The following is a 21,158-nucleotide window of genomic DNA, read 5'->3' on the forward strand; positions in this document are numbered from 1 at the left end:
GCTTGTAGTCTGCCAGGCCCGAGGGCTTGCGGCCCAGTGGCCGGGTAAGGGCAAGCTCTCAGCTGAGAACCGTGGGCCTTGGCAACACATGGTTCAGCTTTCTGGCTCCATTATACAGATAAAGAAACAGGCGGAAGGGGCCAGCTCAGTTTCACTGCCAAGTCAAGAGGTAAGCCCAACGTCAATCTGTGTCTTAACCTTTGGATAAACAATGACCTCCAGAAGTGGTCCTCAAAAGCTATGGCCCCTCTCTCAACCTCAGCTCTCCCATCTGAGAGATGGAACAAGGAGAGAACACAGCTTCCACTCTGAGGCAAGTACAGAACCCTGACTCGCTCAGAAAGATAGTTCCCCCCGGGGACGCACCACAGCCTAGAGACAAGTTTATCTGATAAATTAGTCTTCTGAAGTAGTCTTTTGCCTACTTGGCCGGGAGGCACTGATGGCAGAGGTAGATTTGAAAACACAGTGTTAACTCCCTTCCGGGCAGACAGTGACGCAACGCTACCCGGGTCCCAAACTCAAGTGTAGCTTTGGGGGAGAATCTTATTAAGTGGGAGGTGGTCTTGCCTATTGGCTAGCGAGCACCTCTGGCCCTTTAGGTAGTTTGGGGGCCAATTACTAGTTCCTACAGGGGAGCATATAGTTTAGCTTAGGATGGAGAAGGGAGGGGTTTGAAGTAGAATGGGCTTGGACTTAAAATCCCACATAAGTATGTGACACTGCACAATGATAAAACAACAAAAACAATAAGGACACTATCATCTTTGAGTGCTTAGTATCTGGTGCAACTAAACACTTCACATGCATAGCTCACTTAATCCTCAGAATGACCCTATGTGATAAGTGACTGATGCCCAGGTGATTAAATAACAAAGCCACATGTTCATAAGTATAAAGCCCAGATTGGAATCAAATTCTACTTGAGAACCCACCCTCTTAACCTGCTTTAATCTCTCTGCCCATATCTCTAATTTAAGTGAGATGTACTATAAGGACTGAGATCCTTAATGCATAGCGATATGCATTTAATTAAGTATGCATTTAATTTATTATCATTAGCTCTTACACTCTCCAGACTGCTGGATTCAGAACTTCCAGCTCTCTGCATTTCAAAGATTGAGGGCAACAGGAGGCTGGGTTGATATAGTTGGTGGCATCCTCTGAGTGGGCCTGGGGACTGAGGGCACCTGGATTGGCATAGAGCTCTGCGGCTATCTGACACTTAAAGGAGATGCTCGCAGTCCAGGACCAGCCAGGGTCTGATCAGACATGCCCAGGGGCGGGCCTAAGAGGGAGCTCAGTCAGGGACTGAACGGCCCCAGGGCAGACAAAATTGGCAGACAGTGGGTCAGACAGAACCTTGCAGGGCCAGGAGAGCAGGGGTGCTTGCGTTTCCCACTTTCCTGGGCTCCTGGGAACACTAAGGCGCTCACTGCGTGCTCAGCGAATACCAGGACTTAGAAATTGATTTCTAGCAAAGCACATACCAGGTTGGGCTTCAATTATCCACTTCCTTGAAGTCTTCACCAATGGTCTGTGAAATCCCTGAAGGACAATGCCCAGTCGTTGTCAAATCTATTAGCACAGTGCCCAGCACATAAGAGTTGCTGAATGAGTCAGATTCAGAAATGCAGTAGTTATGTACTGCAAAAGAATATTGTGACTGTTACATGACTTATAGAGGTAAAGCTTTTAGGACACTGCCTGATAAAGTATAATGCTAAATGCTAGCTACTATTGCATTATTATTGTCCTCGACAAAATAGTGTTCTTTTTTTCCCTTATCGGCATTTGAATTTTGAGGAGGAAGAGAAATTTCTTGCTAATAGGTCATAGGGGAGAAAATGAAAACTCTAATTTATCCTAACCAAATTTATCTGAGTCTAGATGTTTATAATTGCTAGAATTTTCATAAAATAATATAAAATTATACTGTCTACTTGTGTTACTTATCTATCATTGTATAACAAATTAACCCTAAACCTTTCAGTTTAAAACAACCTACATTTCTTATCTCAGTTCCTGTGAATCAGGGATCTGAGTACAGCTTAGCTAGATCTTCCTCTTTCCAGTAACTCATAAGGCTGGAATCAAGTTATTGACCAGGGCTGGGTCTCATTCTAAGGTTTGACGGCAGAAGAATTGGCTTCTAAGATCATCACTTATGTAGTTGTTCTCTGAGGGTTATTGGACTGAGGGCCTCAGTTTCTTGATGGCTTCGGGCTAGAAACTGTCCTCAATTCCCTGACACATGAGTATGTCCATGACAGTTTGTTTCATCAAAGCCAGCAAGAGAGAGTCTGTGAACAAGACAGAAGTCACAGTCTTTCATAACCTAATCACAGAAGTGACATCCCCTCAATGTTGCTGTATTCTGTTGTTTAAAAGCAAGTAACTAAGGTATAACAGGCAATGCATATCAGGAGGCGAGATGGTTGCAGACCATTTTTAGAGGCTCCCTCTCTCCCCCTCTCCAGCTCCTTACTCCCTCCTGTTGTTCCTTTTTTTCCCCCTCCCTCAATCTCTTATTCTATGTATGTATATATGTATGTACCCATCTATCTGTCTGTCTGTTATTAGTCTACATTCTGCTGAAGCTCTGACTCGAACCTCCCATATGGTATACTCAGTCCCCGTGTGCGGCTCGGTTTAGCCTACATCTGGCATATGGGAAGTGTTCAATAGATGTTTGAATTCAGGTTACATTTACAGTATAAAAGAGCAGTTTAAAAGAATCAACTTTCTTCACCACCTTAACGTAACCATTATGTTTGTTATGTTTACATATATATGTAAACATTTACAAAGTCCCCCTTTAATCTGTTCAGACATACTTATGATGATGCCGAGTACCTAACAAGTGTTTTCCCAATACACATAAGTTTTTATATTTTATTTACTTACCTTGGGAAAATATTTAAATTTTTTTTTTTCTGGCCTCCCTAAGTTGTCAAACTGGCCACAGTTTGTCAAGTGCACAAGCTCATCTTTGATCATTTAACCATCACAAATAAGATTGCATAAATGCCCTTGTTCAAGGAAGTTATTATATTTTTTTTTCTTGAGTTGATATACTAACTGCTGGTTCAAAAACGTGAAACTTTATTTTAATAGCAAATACATTTATGTGCATTAGTAAGACCCAATTTGTAATGATTTGAGCTAGTGTGAATGGTCAAAGGGCAACAGCAATCAAACACTGGCCAAGCAGGTGCTTGATAAATGCTAGTAGCATTGAAGGTGTGTCCAGAGACTATTCCCTGTGTTATGTCATCAACTTCAACTCAACTCAATGCTAAATGAGGACTGCAGGAAAATTTCCCATGGGCCTTATTTCTGCTAAGTGCCATATCTCAGCCACACTTCAGACTTCCTGTCCTCTTGGCTCCAGGATGTCAGCCAGCTTTCTCTATATGGTGGCTGTGATTACCCTCTCCATCAATTGGCACCTGTAAGACCGGCTGGCAGCATGCAAAGAGACAGTCTCCTCTCCCCAAAACCCCCTACCTCCACCACACATAGTCTTCTCATGTCACTGCTATCTATTATTCTAACTTATTTAAAAAAAAAATAGGAAATTTTTATTATTTAAAACATTTTAAGCATAATATAAATGAGAATGCATTTAGAAGAAAGATTCAAAATTATATACACTGTAGATGTGGATAATCCCTCCTCATTTTACTCTCCAGCAGTGATTGTCCTTAGTGATTTTGCGTAATCTCTCTGGCAGCCCTTCTTTCTTAGCGTTTCACTGAGAAAATACACGTACAAGGAGAGAAGATGGTGCAGTGAACCTGTGTGTGCTCATTACCCTGCAATGATTGTCAATATTTTGCCAATTTTGCTTCAGCTGTCTCTCACCCCTGATTTGTTTTTCGTTGCTGGAGTCTATTAAAGCAAATCCCAGATATGGTGTCATTCTTCTTGTAAATACCTCAATATGTATCTCTAACAGGTAATTATTTTTTTAAGGTAATCTCAACATCATTATCACATCTAATAGTTCATACTTAAATTTCTTTAATTGCTTCAAAATATCGTTCTATAGTAGGTGTGTTTGGATAAGGATAAAAATGTCTATATGTTGTTCGAGATCTCCTCTAATCTATAGAGATTACACCTATAATGTTGCTGGCGCCATTATTCATTGAAGACATTGATTCATTTGTTTTTTAGAACTCTAAAAAACAGATTGCTTTCTCTCGGTGTTTTTTTAACTAGCTCCTTTCACCTAGGGATTTATCACTTTTGTTTTGTCCTGTGGACTCCTTTTGTAGAATGATGAAGACTGTAGATCCTTTTCTCAGAATAATGTTTTTGAAAGTATAAAATTAAATGCATGGGATTACACAAGAAAGAAATTATATCAAGATATAGTTATCTAAATGTTAAGAAAGGCAAATTTTTAAAAAGTAGTATATGTGTTCTTTTATTAATGACAAAATCTAGTGGAGACTCTAACAGCTATAATAATTTCTAAGTTGAACATAAATTATTAAAATATTTGTAACATCTGTAATGTGATAGAAATATACGTGAATCTTCAATAGTACAGCAGATTGCAGGCAACAAACTATAGTGGTTTCATAATTTTAGGAAAATGCTAAATTACACTTAGAGGATACTGAAAATAAAGATATATTTTTTTCCCCTGCACAAGTTTATAGACCCTTGAATTCTATCCACGGGCCCAAAGACCACCAGCTGAAGTATACAGGCCATCCCATGTCCCTCCTGTGGCATCATATCAAAGGCACTTAATGTCTGGTTTTACTACTTTTAGTGACCTTAAGATTTAAAAGCAGATCAGGTACTATAAGTCTGAAACACTGATTAGAAAATTTCCCATCAGCCTTTCTCTTAATGGTTTTAGGATTCATTGGTGATAGCTGTCTAGATGTATTTTGTTAGATTGAAAAATAGTAATATTCTAATTTTATCATTCTTCTTGCCTTTATAAGCTGCAATATTTCTATAAAAATGATTCCTTTACTAATTTTTAGAATAATAAACTGGTCTCCTAGCCATCTTCAGTGGCGACTAATAAGCTGTGTTCATTTGTTTTTCGGTTTTGGTTTGGAGAACATTATCAATTACAGGAAATTTCTTTATTTGATCTGTTTCAATAAAGTGTAGTCATTATTTACTTTGATGTTCAGTTTATTCAACGTCAGGCCAGTGTGAGCCCTTCTGAACTGGCTTCTATGTTCCTTTGAAATGACCACATTAGTCTTTGGCAGAGATCTTGCTTTCTGGCTCAGCTTGTACCATACCTATTCCAGACTTGGGATAAGGAATTTTTCCAAGAATCTTTTGTTCCTTTTAGTGGGAAATGATATTTAAAAACAAGAGCCTGAGCATTGAGTGTATTTATTGCTATTCGAGTGCCGTTACTTCTATGCCTTTTCAGTGGACAGAGCTATGAAATGTTTATTTTTTTAAAAGAGAAAAACAAATTATAAGTTTATGCGATTTCCAGTTGAAATTTTAATGCACATAATTTTTCACAACTTCTTTGACTATAAACCTGGATTGGTTGCCCTTTATGCTGATAATCTCAGTTCCTAACGACAGTCAGGTGATGGCTTGTTTGCTATGGCCCACAATATACACATAAGAGTTTCAAAATAAACAATACCCGTGTAACAACTAGCAATAAGTCCCCTTCATCAAGTTTAAGATTTATTTGCAGACTCTTTTTTTCTTTGGAGTATTTCTCACTAAGCATGTAAAATCAAAATACTACATTTTAAAGCCACTCGAAATAATTATTTTCTCTGTGTGGTTATGCCATCATATTAATATATGACTAGGGTTTTTTTTTTCAGTTTGCATATAATTTGTAAAGACTTTTTGTCTTTTGTTTATAATGTAAAACATATACATATAATAATTGTATGTGGTTTTAAAGTTAAAACTTTTAAAACAAAATATACTTTAAAAACTCCAGCTTCTGCCCTTGTCCTTTTGACCCTGTTTCTTCACTCCCCTTTTGAGTAACCATTTGTATTTGTCTTGGTTAATTGTTTCAGTGTTTCTTGGTGAAAAAGTATATCTGTCTCTCTAATTTCTATATAGATATATTTATACATATATATATAAATGTCATATGCTTACATAATGTGTATGATTATATTTCTTACAAGAAAGCACAATAAACACTCTGCACTTTGCTTTTTCCATTTAATAAAACATTTGTGATTACTCCATATCACATATAAAGGATTTCCCTAATTCCATTTTAAGTTCATAGACTCCACTGTGTGGCTGCAGCATAGCTTTTTGACCAATTCCCTATAATTTCTGTTTCTAAGGGTTTTATTACCAATTCCTATAACATAATGGGAAGCAGTAACTAATTGCATATTCAATCTCCAGAATTTACAACTGCTTAAGCCTGAATCTTCAATAGTATAGCAGATTGCAGGCAACTTTAAATAGTGGAAATGTGCGTATAAGTAAGACAGGTCGAAGCAGAAGTCCAATTCTCCCCAGCCCCTGAGTTCACCTCCTTGAGCTTCCATTTTCTCATCTTTAAAACACAATAATGAAATCTACCTCTCGTTGTTAGGATTTCTAAAGACCAAATGGGACAATGTATGCAAAGCAACCGGCAGAACATCTGGCCTGGAATATGTACGTGTAAAAATCATAGCTCTTATTAATATTCATTTTACTGATTTCCTCAGTGATAAGACAGGAAATCCCTGATGGGTCTTAGCCCTTTATTTTTATTTTATTTTAGTATTTTGATAGGTGGCCTCTTTACCCTCACCCTGTCCCTAGCAGTGCAGCTATAGAGCATAGGGAAGCTAATGAGAAAAGTAACTCACCTTGAATGTGTTCTCCAAAGGTGTTGCCTGTCAACATGTTTAAAGGTGATCTTTTAACCTGAGTGTTGTTAAGATTTTGGTGAGAACAGTTATAAGTATGACAGCAAGACTGGAGCCTCCTAGGAAAGTGGTCAGAGGGTGGCAGTTTGTTTTCCGATGGCTGGTCAGACCAAAGCCTCCACCTGACCCCACCCTAGGTTTACACCTGCCTCCATGTTTGAACCTGGTAACCTGCTGGCCTCAGGGCTGCCTCGTTGGCCTGCTTTACTGCCTTAAGGTCATGTCCAAGTAGGACAATCTGGGAGTGTCCATGTGAAGCAGGTCCTTAGCATCTCAGTGTTCCAGTTTCCTGAGTCCTGTCCAGGAATGATCGGGCATTTCCTCCTTGACCTCCAGCCTAAGAAGCTACTGGAACGAGGAGGAAGGAATTGAGGAGGAGCTCATCTTGGAATCTTTCCTTAAAGGGATGAGTTTTGAGCAGTTTTTAAGAAAGAAGGAATACAATCCCAGGAAGAAGGCAGGCCTCCTATTAATGATGCTTCTGTTCCAATGGGTAGAAAAGGGGCTTTGGGGTCGGACCCTGAATGCCTAATGGTCTGTCATCTCACAGAACCTCTGTTTCCTCAGTTGTAAAATACAGTTATAAAAATCATAATATTCCTAGCCCAAACCCCAGTCACGGGTACTCAGTGAGATTCAAAATGTCTTGTGCTTGGCATTTAGAAGAGCAGCTCAGGAAACGTGAATTTCCTCTCTGCCCCCTCATCCTACCACATCTTAAAAGTAAAACTAAGTTGTTGTAATACTACTAGTAATAGTAAGAACTGAAATTTCTAGGGTGCCAGGGGCATACGTTATTTTAAATTCTAGCAACAACTTTGTATTGTTGGTGATGTCCTTAATTTTATAAAGAACAGAGATTCTGAAACAGAAAGTCTCTCCAGCTTGTTCATGGTCACATGCAGAGCCTCGGCCAGCCCCTGAGTCATCTTTCGTATGTAATGGTGCTCCTCCATTTGGGTTCAATCCCATGGGCACAGGCCTGTCTAGTGGGGCTGAGGCTGGATTCAGTCCGCACTCGCCGCCATCTTGTCTTGTCACAGCCCGACAGCACACAACCTGCATAGCTGTACCCAGAAACCCTGGTCGCACACATAGAAATCCAAACCCAGGCCTGCTGGACATTCAGACCACATCTTTTCCGTTGCTACCAGGAAGGTCATTCTCTTCCTAGTTCCTTCAGGATCCTACTCCATCGATTATCACTTCTTTCTGCCTCATCTCCAACCTCTCCCATATCCTTCTCTTCTGGCTTCTCCTTCCTAGCTATATCCTCAATCAAATCTCTACACTCGTGTACCACTAAGATCGGAACAAAACATTGTTTCAATAGTTTCACCACCTCCATCCCCCTCCAGTACGTAGCTCCAAACCTGACACCAAATGAGCCTTCTAAGCAAACACTTCAGAACCCTTAAACATCACACTAGGCTTTCTTATGTCATAACCAAGACTTTCCCGTCTGTGCCACTGTCTCAGAGCCTCTCAAGTTGCTTTGCTCACAGCCATCCTTCTTTGGCTTGGAAGAACGGACTCATTTTTTCCCCAAGAGCAATCATCTTAAGTAGGCACTAGAGGGCAGCAGGAGATCACACATGACATTTTTTTTCAGCCTCCCCTTACTGGCCACAGCCTACCTTCTCTCAAGAGGCAGGAGGAAATGATAACTCCAATTCTGACTGCTCTGTGAACAGCAAAAGGGAGGGAAGAAAAGAGGGTCAAGGGAGGTAGGAAAGTCTGAGCACACCTTAGTCTGTGGTGGGAAGGCCCACTTTTCAGTCCAGTGAGCTATACTGCAGTTCTTCAGTTTGCCCCTTCTTTAAGACAAATAACACAGCAGAACCATATGGATATTTTCGTGGTTAAAAAAAATCTATTAAAAGAATTCTAATTTGCAAGCAAACAAAAGACATTAGCCACTGCTGGGCTGTTGGACAGTGGCCAGGGGTCCCTCTGCCCCATGGAGAGTATGACCTTTTACAGAGATCTAACTGCTTTCCCTTGAAACAAGTGTCTTCTGGTCAAGGGTCCTCCATGTCACTCTGAGCCTCAATTTCCTCATCTGTAAAAGGAGCAACAACCTCTGCTTTGTAGGATGATGGTGAGGACCATATGTGATCACAGGTGTAAATCAGCTAGGGCTGCATCTCTCATTTGATGCTCAGAGTAATTCAATGAGACATCTGTATTCCCATTTTACAGATAAGGAAAGTAAGGTTGAAGAGGTGAAGTCACTTGCCTGGGATCTGAAATTAGATAATCTGACTCAATCGTTTTGGATATCAGTGTTCAATTCTACTTTTGTGTACTGTGTTCCACTAAGTAGCAAACAGGTAGTTTTAACCATACTGTCAAGGCATTCCTGACAGTATGGTTAAAACGCCAGCAGATTACAAGGAAAGTTTATAGATTCAGCTATGCACAAGAATTGAATGCTGAGGTGATGGCCAATGTATAGAACGAATGACTCTGATGATTCTCTTGATACCGTAGAATTTGTAAATTCCCCATTAGGTTCTATTTCTCATTGATCCTTCAAATATTCCAAGATTTAGGTACTAACATTATTGACATTTTACAGATGAGAAAACAGAGCCTTAGAGAGGTTAAGCGACTTGTCCAAGGTCACCCAGCTGGAAATGGAAGAGCTGGAATTCAAACCCAAGCAAGTCACTGTACTATAGCTGCCCCTCTGCAACTGGGCTTACTATTTGTGTATTTAGGGAAGAAGCTCTGAATAAGGTTAGATTAGGAGATCAGTTGTCTTAGAATTTGGCAGTTTTGTAGACCTGTCTTGTTTTTTCAGTATCGACTATTGCTTCCCTATCCATCCCTCAAATATGCACAGCACACACACACGCGCACACGCGCACACACACACACACACACACACACACTCATTCATACTTATCAGAAGCCTCTCAAGACTATCCCATAGTTTCTTGGTTGGAGCATTCATCCACATAGTTAGGTGGTTAATCTTAGCATGAACCCCCAGTAGGGTGGCAGGCTTGAGTACTTCAGATAGGGCATCTAAATAGTGTTAAAGTGCTTAATTCCTGGTCTGGGGTCTGGGTCTGCTGCTTAGGATGAGAAATACAGTTCCTTGGTGGGAGGCCATCAAGGTATAACAGAGCTGCCCCATGATGAAACTGGAGTCCTAAAGAGATAATGAGTTCTGCATCTTGGAAGTGTCCCCAAAATGTTGGATGATGATTCGGTGGTGAATGAAACATTAGATGGAATTTCTGACCAGATGACCTTTAAAAATGCATTTTACCCATGAAATCCTTTAGCCCATGAAAGGGGTGGGGAGCCTGGAGGTGTTGTGTGGGGGTAGCAGGAACAGGGGAGACCCAAGTGTTGGCAAAAGATATGGCTCGTTGTGTAGGAATGAGAATTAGTGCTACGAATTTTGGGGGAGAGGAAACATAAACAAGAGAAGAACAGTGGAACCAGGTACCGAAAGCTAGACTAGTTATTAGCTGTGTGGCCTTGGACAAATTACCTTACCTCTCTGAGCTACCAATGGTACATCAATAATGTAAGGTTAAGATCATCTGCCTTTGGGACTATAGTGATAGGTTGAGATAATGGGTTTGAATTCTGGTAAGTGTTACATGAATGGAGGGATTAAAGGGCAAAGGTTTCAGATCACACATTCATCTATTCAGTTTTTTTTATATTTTTACTTGCAAACTTTCTGCATGACATCAGACAGTGAACTCTGTGCTGGGGATGCAGATGATCATTAAAATTGGCATGGTCCTCACTCTGCTGGAGCTCACAGTGCAGTTGGGGAGGCAGATATTCATTTAACTAGCACATTAGCTAAAACTAAGTATGTAATAAGCACTATAATTATGGTGGTGGTGTAAATGGTTCAGTTGATAATACAAATTGACAATAATCAAAATGTGTTTTATGAATATATGATGTTCAAAAGTGCAGGCATACCTCGGAGATATTGTGGCTTCAGTTCCAGACCATGGCAATAAAGTGAATACCACGACAAAGCAAGTCACGTAAATGTTTTTTGTTTCTCAGTGCATATAAAAGTTATGTTTACACTACACTGTAGTCTCTTAGGTGTGTGACAGCATTACATCTAAACGAACACTGTACTTGCTTAATTAAAAAATACTTTACTAAAAAATGCTATCATCTGAGCCTTCAGTGAGTCACCATCTCAATCCTGGTGGAGGGTCATACCTTCAATTTGGAAAAATATTACACTATTTACAATGGGCAGTAAAGTGGTGCCCAGTAAAACGAGGCATACCTCTATATATTTGAGTTGGTTCCTACGCTCCTTCTAATATATTCATTGGCATAATCTTCCTCTGCTCCTAGATGAAAATGTTAACAGGGCACATCTAACCTATTATGACTTTTATGGAATAGATAGTGCTATAGGCATTTTAAGTTGCTAACACAGTTTCAAATCAGGAATTAGGATGTCCAGTCCAAGATTTTAATCAAATTTCTAAATCTGACAAATTAAATAATACCCAGTGGGGTCATTAAGAGGTAGGGCAAAGTTGGCCTTCATTCTGTTTCTCCACCTTGTACCTCTTTCCCTCCAAGTTCAAAGCAGAAGGAGAGAGAAGTGGTGAGGATTAGGAAGATCTTGCTTGCCCTCGTACCCTTGTACCTGGCTCTGTGTTCTCTGGTTGCGACAGATTTTTCAAGCTAGCCGTTTCTCTTGGGAGCCTTTTCAGGGGCTTTCCAGCAAAACCCGTTGCTAGGGCCTCCTCCCAAGACCTGAGAGTATGTAATTTCTCTTCGGCTGTCTGCTGCTGGTCCCCCTCCACCTTCTGTTTCTCTGGCTGCCCACCTCATGGAGATCCTCACTGTGGGGATCTACGCACTCCCCGCCACCCCACCCCTGACCCCCGCCAACCTCTGCTAGAATTCCTCTTGAGTAGGACTCAAAAGAGTTCCAGGCTAGCTCTTTCTCCTGCGTGCCCCATATCTGGTCCACAGAAAGTAGTCAAGCATTCTTCACACTGAAAACCTCTGGATTTGGGGCTAATCCCTCTTCAGGCCCCCCTCTTGTTCTGCTGCCACAGGCCACTAGAGCTTTCACGGGTAGAGTCAGACTCTAGTCCACTCTCTCCCCAGTTGCCAAACACAATGAGGTTTTCCAAGGGGTGCTCTTGAGTCTCTTTCTCACAATGCTTGAGGTTAGAAGGTAGCGTCCTGTCCATGTCGCACACAGGGAGTTGGGAACTCTTAACACAAGGTAGTATCTCCGTGCAAAGCAAATCTCCCCTAAATCTATCCTATCTACTCTCTGACCTTGTTTTATTTCCTTTTCTGGCCGAGATTTCTGGAGTTATGAAATAAGTTAGGATTCGTCTCCTTTGAAAAGTCTACATATAGGGGCTTGGCTTTGGGTTTTCACTTCTACTCTGTTTGGTACCTCCATAGAAATTTCAGTTTTAACATCCTGCTACAGCAACGGGAAAGATAGTTAGTTATAACAACCGCTGCAACAATAATAACAACCGATACTGATTGAGTGCTTGACCTTTGCCAGACACCTTATTTAATCCTCACAATAACTCTTTCAAGTCAGTATGATTATTTATAAAGGGCAACTGACGGTGCTGAACTTTTTGACTGTTGGGCTGAGAAGTTCAGATTGCACAATACCCAACTGCAGACCTTGCCCATGGCATTTCAAAGGGCTCCTTTCCCTTTGTGAAGGATATTTGTGTGGGTCCTTGAGTCAGGCCTCAGAGCAGTTGCTTTCTTTCCCCTAATAGGAGACAGTAACTCCACCTAAGAAATTATCCCGTTTCAGCAATTCCTGGGAGGCCACTGTGGTAATAAAGGCCATTCTTTATGATATAAAAGTCTCACCCTCTTTCCCCCACCCTTAACGTTTCTAATTTGAGCCCCTCTGGTCCCCGTGGAGCCTTTAAATGCTTCAAGTGCAAGCCTACTGCCAAGCAAGCCTGTCTGACTCGGGAGGCAGCGCCCTGAGCTGTGGCTGAATATTGAACAAACATTCGCACAGCCCTGGCTCTCCCAGAAGCCCTTAGTCTGATGCCTTTGTTTTCTTTTCTGGATGGGGGCAAGCAGTGCCATCACCTCCTGCCGAAAAGCCCTGGCTGCCCTCCCAACGAGGAGTTGTCACTTCAACCGAGGGTGCTTTTTTTTTTTTTTTTTTTTTTTTTTTGGTGGCAACAAAATAATACCCAGCAGGAATTTGGGAGGAGAAAAAAGAGAGTTCAGTTGGCAGGTTCTCAAATGAATGGGTTGTAGTGTCATTGGAACTGAATTGGGCTTGAAACCAGGCATGATCCTATTTTGGAAGCATTGTTCAGAGGGATGGGAAATGTGAACAGAGGATAAGTCTCTTCAAAAATGCTCTTCATCCTTGCCTGCTGAAGACGGCCCATTTTAACTAACTCTCCCATCCCCTCAGTGGGAAAGGCCTGTGTGAAAACCTAGAAGAGGTCAGGACAACTGGCAAGTTGATCAGCTACTCATCCAATAACTTTCACCTGAGAGAGCTAATTTTACTTTAAGAAGAGGTGGTCATTTGCTTGTGAGCCATCAATTAAGTTTCAGTCTTGAAGTTCACAAATCTTGGTTCTTAGATGCATCAATGCTTTGCTAAAGTAGCACAGCGATCGGGGTATGTAAATATGTTATATGTTCAACAAATATTTTTTAAAAGTATCATCGAAGGCCTACTGTGTTCCAGGTACTGTGTAAAATGGATATGGAAGACTAATACTGTTTTGGCCTTCATGGACCTCACAATCTGGAGACAGGTACAGCTGATAGGTAGAACAGGATGCTATAAAGATCTTTAATGTGAAACCCGAATGTAGATTGGTGGCTTGCGATGGAGATCAGGGAAGGCTTTTCTGAGGAATTTTTACTTGAACTAATATCTACCGGATGAGTGGGAGTTAGCTGGGAGAAGCCAGAGGCTAGGGGTGGAAAGGGGGAAAGAGAGAAGAGCATGAGCCAAGCTGAGAAAGAGAGACACAGGATATATGTAAGGAACTCAAAGGCCGCTGTAACTGAAGTGAAGAGAATTAAGAGGAACCGGGTGAGAGATCATATTGGAGAGGCAGACAGGTTGTCTAGATCTCACATTACTTAATGAGTCATCTTAAAAAATTTGGTCTTTATCATAAGAGCAGTGACATGTTATGGAAGAGTTTTAAACAGAGGAATATAGGGTACACCTTTTAAAAAGATGACTTTAACCATTGAGTGAGGTTAGATCAGAAGCAATTAGCTTTGGCAATTGTAATGCCTCAAGAGGAATAATTAATGGAATGGCTAATGGTCTTCCGTGTTGTAACTTTCATCCAAATCATAACTTAGGGATGACACAATCTTTATAAAAAGGATCATCGTTAATAAATTGTGCATGGGACTTAGAGGTAAATTCCTTTCTCCATTTAGGTCTCGAGTTCCTCACTTGTTAAGAGATGGTGCTGGACCACGTGGTACCCAAGTACCCTCCTTTTGTAAAACCAGCCTTTAAGTTTAGCTGCAAATTCTATACTGCTAGTGCAGTACCGTTTTCAGCCTGGACTGTGGGCTTTTAACCCCTCTTGTTGACCTGACAGATTGAGAAAGCTAAAGATTTGTTGGACAAAAGCAGACCAGCAGAAACCTATACCTTGTTTTATTGTTAAATGGATAGTTATATCTTCAACCCAAGGGCTATGAATGTTTGTTTGATCAAGGGAATTTTTACTCCCAATACCATGTTATATTTCATCCCAACTAAATTATGTGCATAGGGACAAGGTGCTATGAGGAGCAGGCCATCTGTGTTTTAAAATAAGAGATAAAAATAGTAGTTGAAGTGAGGAATTGGTTATCAGCAGACCGGGACCATGTGCTGAAAGGGTCACTAACTCACCATGTGCTCTTGGAAAGTAATTTTCCTTCTTTGGGATATAATTTTCTCTTGTTTAAAATGGGAGAATTTTACTAGATTAGTGTTTTCAGAGATATACTTTTTCAATTTTGAAAGATGTCTTATGGAGAAAAGATGCCTCACATTATTTTTCAGTAATTTTGTAAATCCAAATGTATCAATGGTCCAATTGATTCCAGTTTTTTCCTTCAATCTATCATTCTGCTACATCCCTGTGTGACTATAGGTGGATCCTCAATCTGAGACTCAAGTTTTCCCATCTGTAAGTTAGAGCTAGAGCAGAGGTTTCCATACTTTTTCTGTAAAGAATCAGATAGTTAATATTGCAACTACTCAATTCTGCCATTACAACCATACGCAATAAAATGAATGAGGGTGGCTGTGTTCCAATAAAACTTTATTTACGAAAACAGGCAGAGGGCTGGATTTGACCCATAAGCTATCTCTGGGTCAGAGTGTAGGCTAAATGCCCCCTAATGCTCTTGCAGCTCTGACTCATCCCATCCCCTTCTCTCCTGAATGGTTATTCTCTCTCAAGTTCAAAGTCATTCTGCTCTAAAACTATCCCTCTGGCCTGCACTTCGAAAAGTCATCATCATCTTTCCATGTGTCTGTCTATAAGACTGTCTCCATCTCCCCAGCTGTTGAGATGCCTTCTTTCAGCTTTGTTTTGTTTGTCTTAGTAACTACCCTTCTTTAATCCCTCTGAAGGATTGCTTAGCCGGAATTTGCCTGTCTTCCTCCCCGGAGCCTTTGATGTGATGCTCATAAGCATTTGCTGACAGCCAGACAGAAAAGGTGGAGCCCAGATCCCAGGCCCTGAGGCCCAGAGAGTAATGAATGAAGCCCACATTTATTTGTATTTCTAATTGGCAAGCCCATTTCCAGATCAGCTGCATGTCACTGCAAGCTGAGGGCAAGGGCAGGAGACAACTCTCCTTTTTTTTTCCCAGGGCCCCTGATCCCATTGAGGCAAGAGCTTGCCTTGACTTCACCAGGCTTGGAAGAAGCTGCCATCAGGACCAAGCTCTCCCTCCTGCCCTTAGAACAGCGCTCTTTCTTTTGCCACTCAGACTGTGTGCATTGCACAACTTTGAAGACACCATTCACATAGTCTGCGATGTAAATTGAACCCTCTGGATTGTACAAATCACTTTGTTTCATCAAGATTTTTGATATAGCCATAGCCCCTTCTCTTCTAGAAGGCCATTCTATAAAACAGATATAAGTAGAACTGCTCTATTTGAGGTTGAGATGTGGGTTTAGAGTTATTCCTGCTTGGTTTTCCTATTGCCCTCTGCAAATAGCTAGCTGCTGAGATTCTTCCTGGTATCTCTAGAATTCCTCAGAAGAACTTTGGAGCCTTTGGACTTGACCATGAATGTCATTCTAGCCATCCAGAGTTCCATAATCGTCTCCTTTGATTAAGTCTCAAATACATTTCTAGCACCATGCTAGGCTCCGAAGAGTTGAGCCCAGGATTGGGAGATGTGACCCCTGGTCTCTAAGGGCTGATAAAACGGTTGGAGAGGTCGGCAGAAAAGGAGATGAAAAATGAGCTTAGCAAGATAAGATCTTAAAGCAGAAATTTAGGAGGAAAGACTTCCCGAAGAGGCTCACATTAGACTGGAGCATCGATGGGTGGTAAAGATTCGCAGAGACAGAGGCGGAAAGTAGGCCAGGGTGAGCAAAGGCACAGAAGAGGGAGACACTAGGGTGTGGATCAAGAGAGACAGCACAGAATGGAGCATGAATGAGTCAGATCTCAGTGTGCACATGAAGAATAAGGCAGGAAAAGAAGCTTGCACGTGGGAGCAGATGAGCACACAAAGAAGGGTGTGATGCCTTTTCTCGACAAGTCCACTTCTTTCTATCTCATTTACTACTCGTAACAATTTCACGCGGTATCATAAACCCCATTTTACAGAAATAATTACTGCGTGCTCTTGGACATTAACAGATTTTTTTTTCAAGTTATGCTTATGAGCATCACATCATTGTTATTATCAAGTAGAATTGAGATTTAAACTGAAATTGACTTGACTCCAAAGCTTATGTTTCCCCTATAACATGGGACTTCGTGAAAAAAATTATAGGACTAAAATGAGTTTATAAAAGAAAGGTTAGAAGTTGTGTATTTTGACAGTAAACAGAAAGGAATTTCTGGTTGGGAAAAATGTCTTTGAATATTTACATCTTGCAAGGTCCTTGGAGCATCCTCTTGTCCAACCTACGGTCTTTAAATATGGAGAAAGTGAGTCCCAAAGAGAGCGAGGGGGCTATTTAATGTAAATGATAGAACAGGTCTCCACTCTGGTCTCTGAACCCTCAGGCCAGTGCTCTTTTCAAAACATCAGGAAAAAACTATTCTAGCATGTTTTTCCTTTCTAGTGGATACCAGCTCTTTAGCACAGTGGATTTTTTATGGGATCAAGAGTCTGACCTTTTGACCAATACTGAATTTATCTCTCCCTCTCCAGAGACTACAGAGTTAGGCAGCAAGAAGGAGCTCAAGTCCATGCCCTTCATCACCTACCTCTCAGGTCTGCTGACAGCCCAGATGCTGTCAGATGACCAGCTCATCTCAGGTGTGGAGATCCGCTGCGAGGAGAAAGGCCGCTGCCCATCCACCTGCCACCTTTGCCGCCGACCAGGCAAGGAGCAGCTGAGCCCCACGCCAGTGCTGCTGGAAATCAACCGTGTGGTACCACTCTATACCCTCATTCAAGACAATGGCACCAAGGAGGTGAGCCCCCAACACAGCCACTGAGTGAGATCTAAGTACAAGCCTTCCTACTTCCCACCCATGGGCCCTTTGTCCATCAGGATTGTTATTGTTGTCATTGTCGTCTTCATCGTGATGACTAGCATTTATTGCTGCTTTACCATGTTTTAAGTACATATGTGGCTTGGTATCACTAGCTGCTATAATCGACAAACCTTCAAATCTCAGCGGCTTACTACAGTAGGAGTTATTTCTTGTTTGTGCAGAGTTCCAGATGGATATTTTGATTGATGAAAGGCTATGTTCTGAGAAGTAGTTCAGGGACCCAGCCTATTTTATCTTGTGCTCCATCAACCTAATACTTCCCAGTTGATATGGAAAAAGGAAGGAAATGGAGGCTTGCATGTGAGAATGGGCCATGGCTGAAAGTGGCAAGCATCTTTTCAGCCCTCATTCCATTGGCTGGAACTCAGCCGTTGAGCGTAGCTGTCTACAGTGAGATAGGGAAACACATCCTATCTGTGTTTCTAGGAGAAGATATGAGCATGGTGAAAACCTAGCAGGATCTGTCTGCATCAGTGCCATACTTAGGTTATCTCTTTTAATCTACCCTTCAGAGCTGCGATTTCCTTATAAATATTGAGTCAATTCATAGAAACTGCTGACATTTATTGGTAAAAATGGCAAGTTCATATGGTTCCTTTTAATGTCATACCTACTTTACAAATGAGGAAACCTCAAAGAAGTTTAGTGATTTGCCGAAAGTTGGTCTGCTCCAGAGATGACACACTCAATCATGAAATTGTATCTCCTCTTTTCCCTCTTTTTGTGCTTCTCACTTTGAATGACAGTATGTCAGGGCTTGAGGGGACCACATGCATGATTTGGTTCACTGATATGCAAACTTGCGTTCATGGCACACTTTTCCCAAATGCAATCTTCAGGAGCCCCAACCTATAAAAGCAGGAATGGTGATGCCACTCCTTCAGTGAGGAAGAGGCAGGTGGATAAGGCATCTCTGCTTGGTCCCCACTGTTCCCTCTGCAGAATCTCTAGGACAGCCCTGGACCTCCAAAGAAGACAATCTGGTAGACCACTGACCAGGTCCAGTAAGATGCTTTGGGTTATGTGCCCCTCCCATAGCATCCTGTTGCACTGAGTAAATGCCAGAGGGCGGCGAGTGGTTAGATATAGTTTCATAGAGAACCGAGAGGGGATGAGAGTAAGAAAGTGGGGAGAGTATCAAGTAGGTGACCTCAGGCAGAAAAGAGCATGGTCTACATACAAAGACAGAAAGAAAATTCCCCATGACTAAGACCAAGAGATGGAGGGAGGGCAGAGATGGCCAGAAGGGTCAGAAGGAGCCTGATCATTTAGGATATTGTGAGCTAGGTCATAGTGTTTGGACTCTATCTGGAGGCTAATGGGATGCTGAAGATAATATGATTAGCAGGAGGCTGATAGGATTAGATTTGTGTGGCAGAAGAACCCTCCGCAAACAATGCAAATGACCATCAATGGGAGAGCAGGTACATGTCGAATGTGCACACAATGGGACACTACACACTAGCCAAGATGAATGAACTATAGTGACACTTAATATGAGATAGGCGAACATAATGTTAACTGAAAAAGGTAAGTTTCAAAGATACGTTTTAAACAGCATGATAACCTTTCCACAATTTTAAGTTGAAACAGGTACACACACACACACACACACACACACACACACACTTAATACACTACGTTTTAGAAATAAATACAGATGCAATCAACCATTTAAACATGGAATCAAGGAAATAATGATCATGAGAAACAGGATAATGGCAATTTTGAGTCAGGGGAGGCAGGGTGTTGGCATATTGGCATTTGTTACACTTAAGTAGTCAAGTTCCTGGCCTGTGTTTGGGTGATGAATTTGTGAGAGTTTATTAAAGTGGTAAAGCTAGCTAACTAACACTAACTGGATGAATACATAAAGCCTAAATAACCACGCATGGTGTAGCAATGAGCTCGAGTCATGAACCAAGCATCGCAAGTAATCCAGTTCTGTGCGTCAGGGGTCCCCAAGTAACAACAGCTGAAAAGACAAATGTACGTCTATTTCCACGCCTGTGACTTCAGGGCGAGAGCCCATAGCGGAAATGTAAGAGTGGCAGCAGGGAGACCCGTGAGGAGGCCGTGGGAGCTTCCAGGGACTGCCGTGTTGTGCCACGGGGACGAAAAACGTAGCAGCTTGGTAGCCGTGTGGGGCTGAGCTCTCCCTGCATAGCTGCCGAGGGGCAGGAGGCTGCTGATATTCCCACTTACTGTTCGGTGAACTTGCCCCCAACTACTTCCCTTCCAGGCCACATTCTCCTCATCTATAACATCTACCACGTGGCAAAGTACTAGCTAAGGCCCGAGACTTTTGTGATGAGTTCTTGGCACATGGGTGGTGGCCGGGGTCCCTGTCCTCTTTGCTTAGGCGTCAGGTCACCCCATGTCTGAATGCTGTGCCAGCTCGCCTCAGAAGCAACACGATATTTAGTCACTTGGAACCCACCGAAGCCTTCCCGAGGTCCATTCAGGTTAGTTATCAGAGAAGCCTGGGGGTGGGGGTGGGGTGAAAGGGGCCACTAGATGTCACTGTTCTCCTCACAGGAGATCTGGAGCTCTTGAAGCACTAGTCATTGAGCCATTATTAATTCAGAAAGGATTTTTTAGTCCTTCACTAGGCCAAGTACTGTGTCACACCTTGACAAGTGGACACGATCTTTATCTACATGGAGTTTACGGGCTTGTGGATATTAATGAAATAATCACACAAATAAGTAAAAGCAGACTGTGCTAAGTAACAAGAGAAGTCTAGGACAGTGGGTTCAAAGCGTGTAACTGGAGGCCTTGTGGGGACCAGGTATGTAAAATGAATGTGGAGGACCGGGTTTGGGCGACGGGACTAAGAGGGATCCTGAAGGCCCAGCTCCTGCAAAGGCCTGAAGAGTGAGCAAACAGGGCCCATTTCCCAGAGGAACTGAGTGAGAACCAGTGTGACAGGGGACCTGACTGCAGGGAAGCTTCACGGGCAGCGCTGAGGAGAGGTGGCAGGGCCCGGCCAGGCAGAGCCGCGGTGGCGAGGAGGTTGGTCCCTGCTGGCGAAGAGGTCGGTCCCTGGTGATGAGGAGGTCAGCCCCTGGTGGTGAGGAGCCGTGGAGGACTTAAGGCAGGCAGGCGCAGCTCCACGATCTGCTCCTCTTAGTCACTCTTGCTTAGAGACATTAGAGCTGGTTGACCAGAGCTGGCTTCCCCCAAGTCTCCAGTGTCTTCTTCCCCAGCCCCAAACCCCAAGACAGGCCCGTTTAAAGCTTCATGGTAGCCCAGGGGCTGCGGCGTGTTAGGCATTTTCAGGGGAGCCCGGCTGAAGTAGGAGTGGGTAGGGTCGCCCCCTGCAGGTCCGGACGTGATCCTGGAGGAGGGGACGTGGCTGCCGCGTGAGGCTGGTATGATGAGAAAGCAGCCACGCTCACGGTTTCCATGACTTGTTTTTCTACCTCTTCCCAAACCCCCATCTCTCCTTCTCCCATGGCTCCTCCATCTCTCTGCCTTTCTCTGTAGCTGGAGGCAGAGGCTGAATGCA

General features: G+C 42.4%; 1 protein-coding gene across 12 annotated transcripts in view; it reads left to right on the forward strand.

The window, feature by feature from the left end:
• Window positions 1-21,158, forward strand: part of ASTN2 (astrotactin 2) — a 900,155-nt gene that overhangs the window by 711,582 nt on the left and 167,415 nt on the right. For 11 of the 12 annotated variants that reach the window (XM_036238510.1, XM_036238511.1, XM_036238512.1 and 8 more), the window contains one exon: window positions 17,298-17,563. In XM_036238510.1, the coding sequence (XP_036094403.1) occupies window positions 17,298-17,563 (266 nt within the window). Of the gene's footprint in view, window positions 1-6; window positions 170-17,297; window positions 17,564-21,158 lie in introns of those variants that run through there. The other variant, XM_036238518.1, reaches the window with a different exon arrangement.

This window comes from Rousettus aegyptiacus, unplaced genomic scaffold (assembly GCF_014176215.1).
Source record: "Rousettus aegyptiacus isolate mRouAeg1 unplaced genomic scaffold, mRouAeg1.p scaffold_m13_p_3, whole genome shotgun sequence".
NCBI lineage: Eukaryota > Metazoa > Chordata > Mammalia > Chiroptera > Pteropodidae > Rousettus > Rousettus aegyptiacus.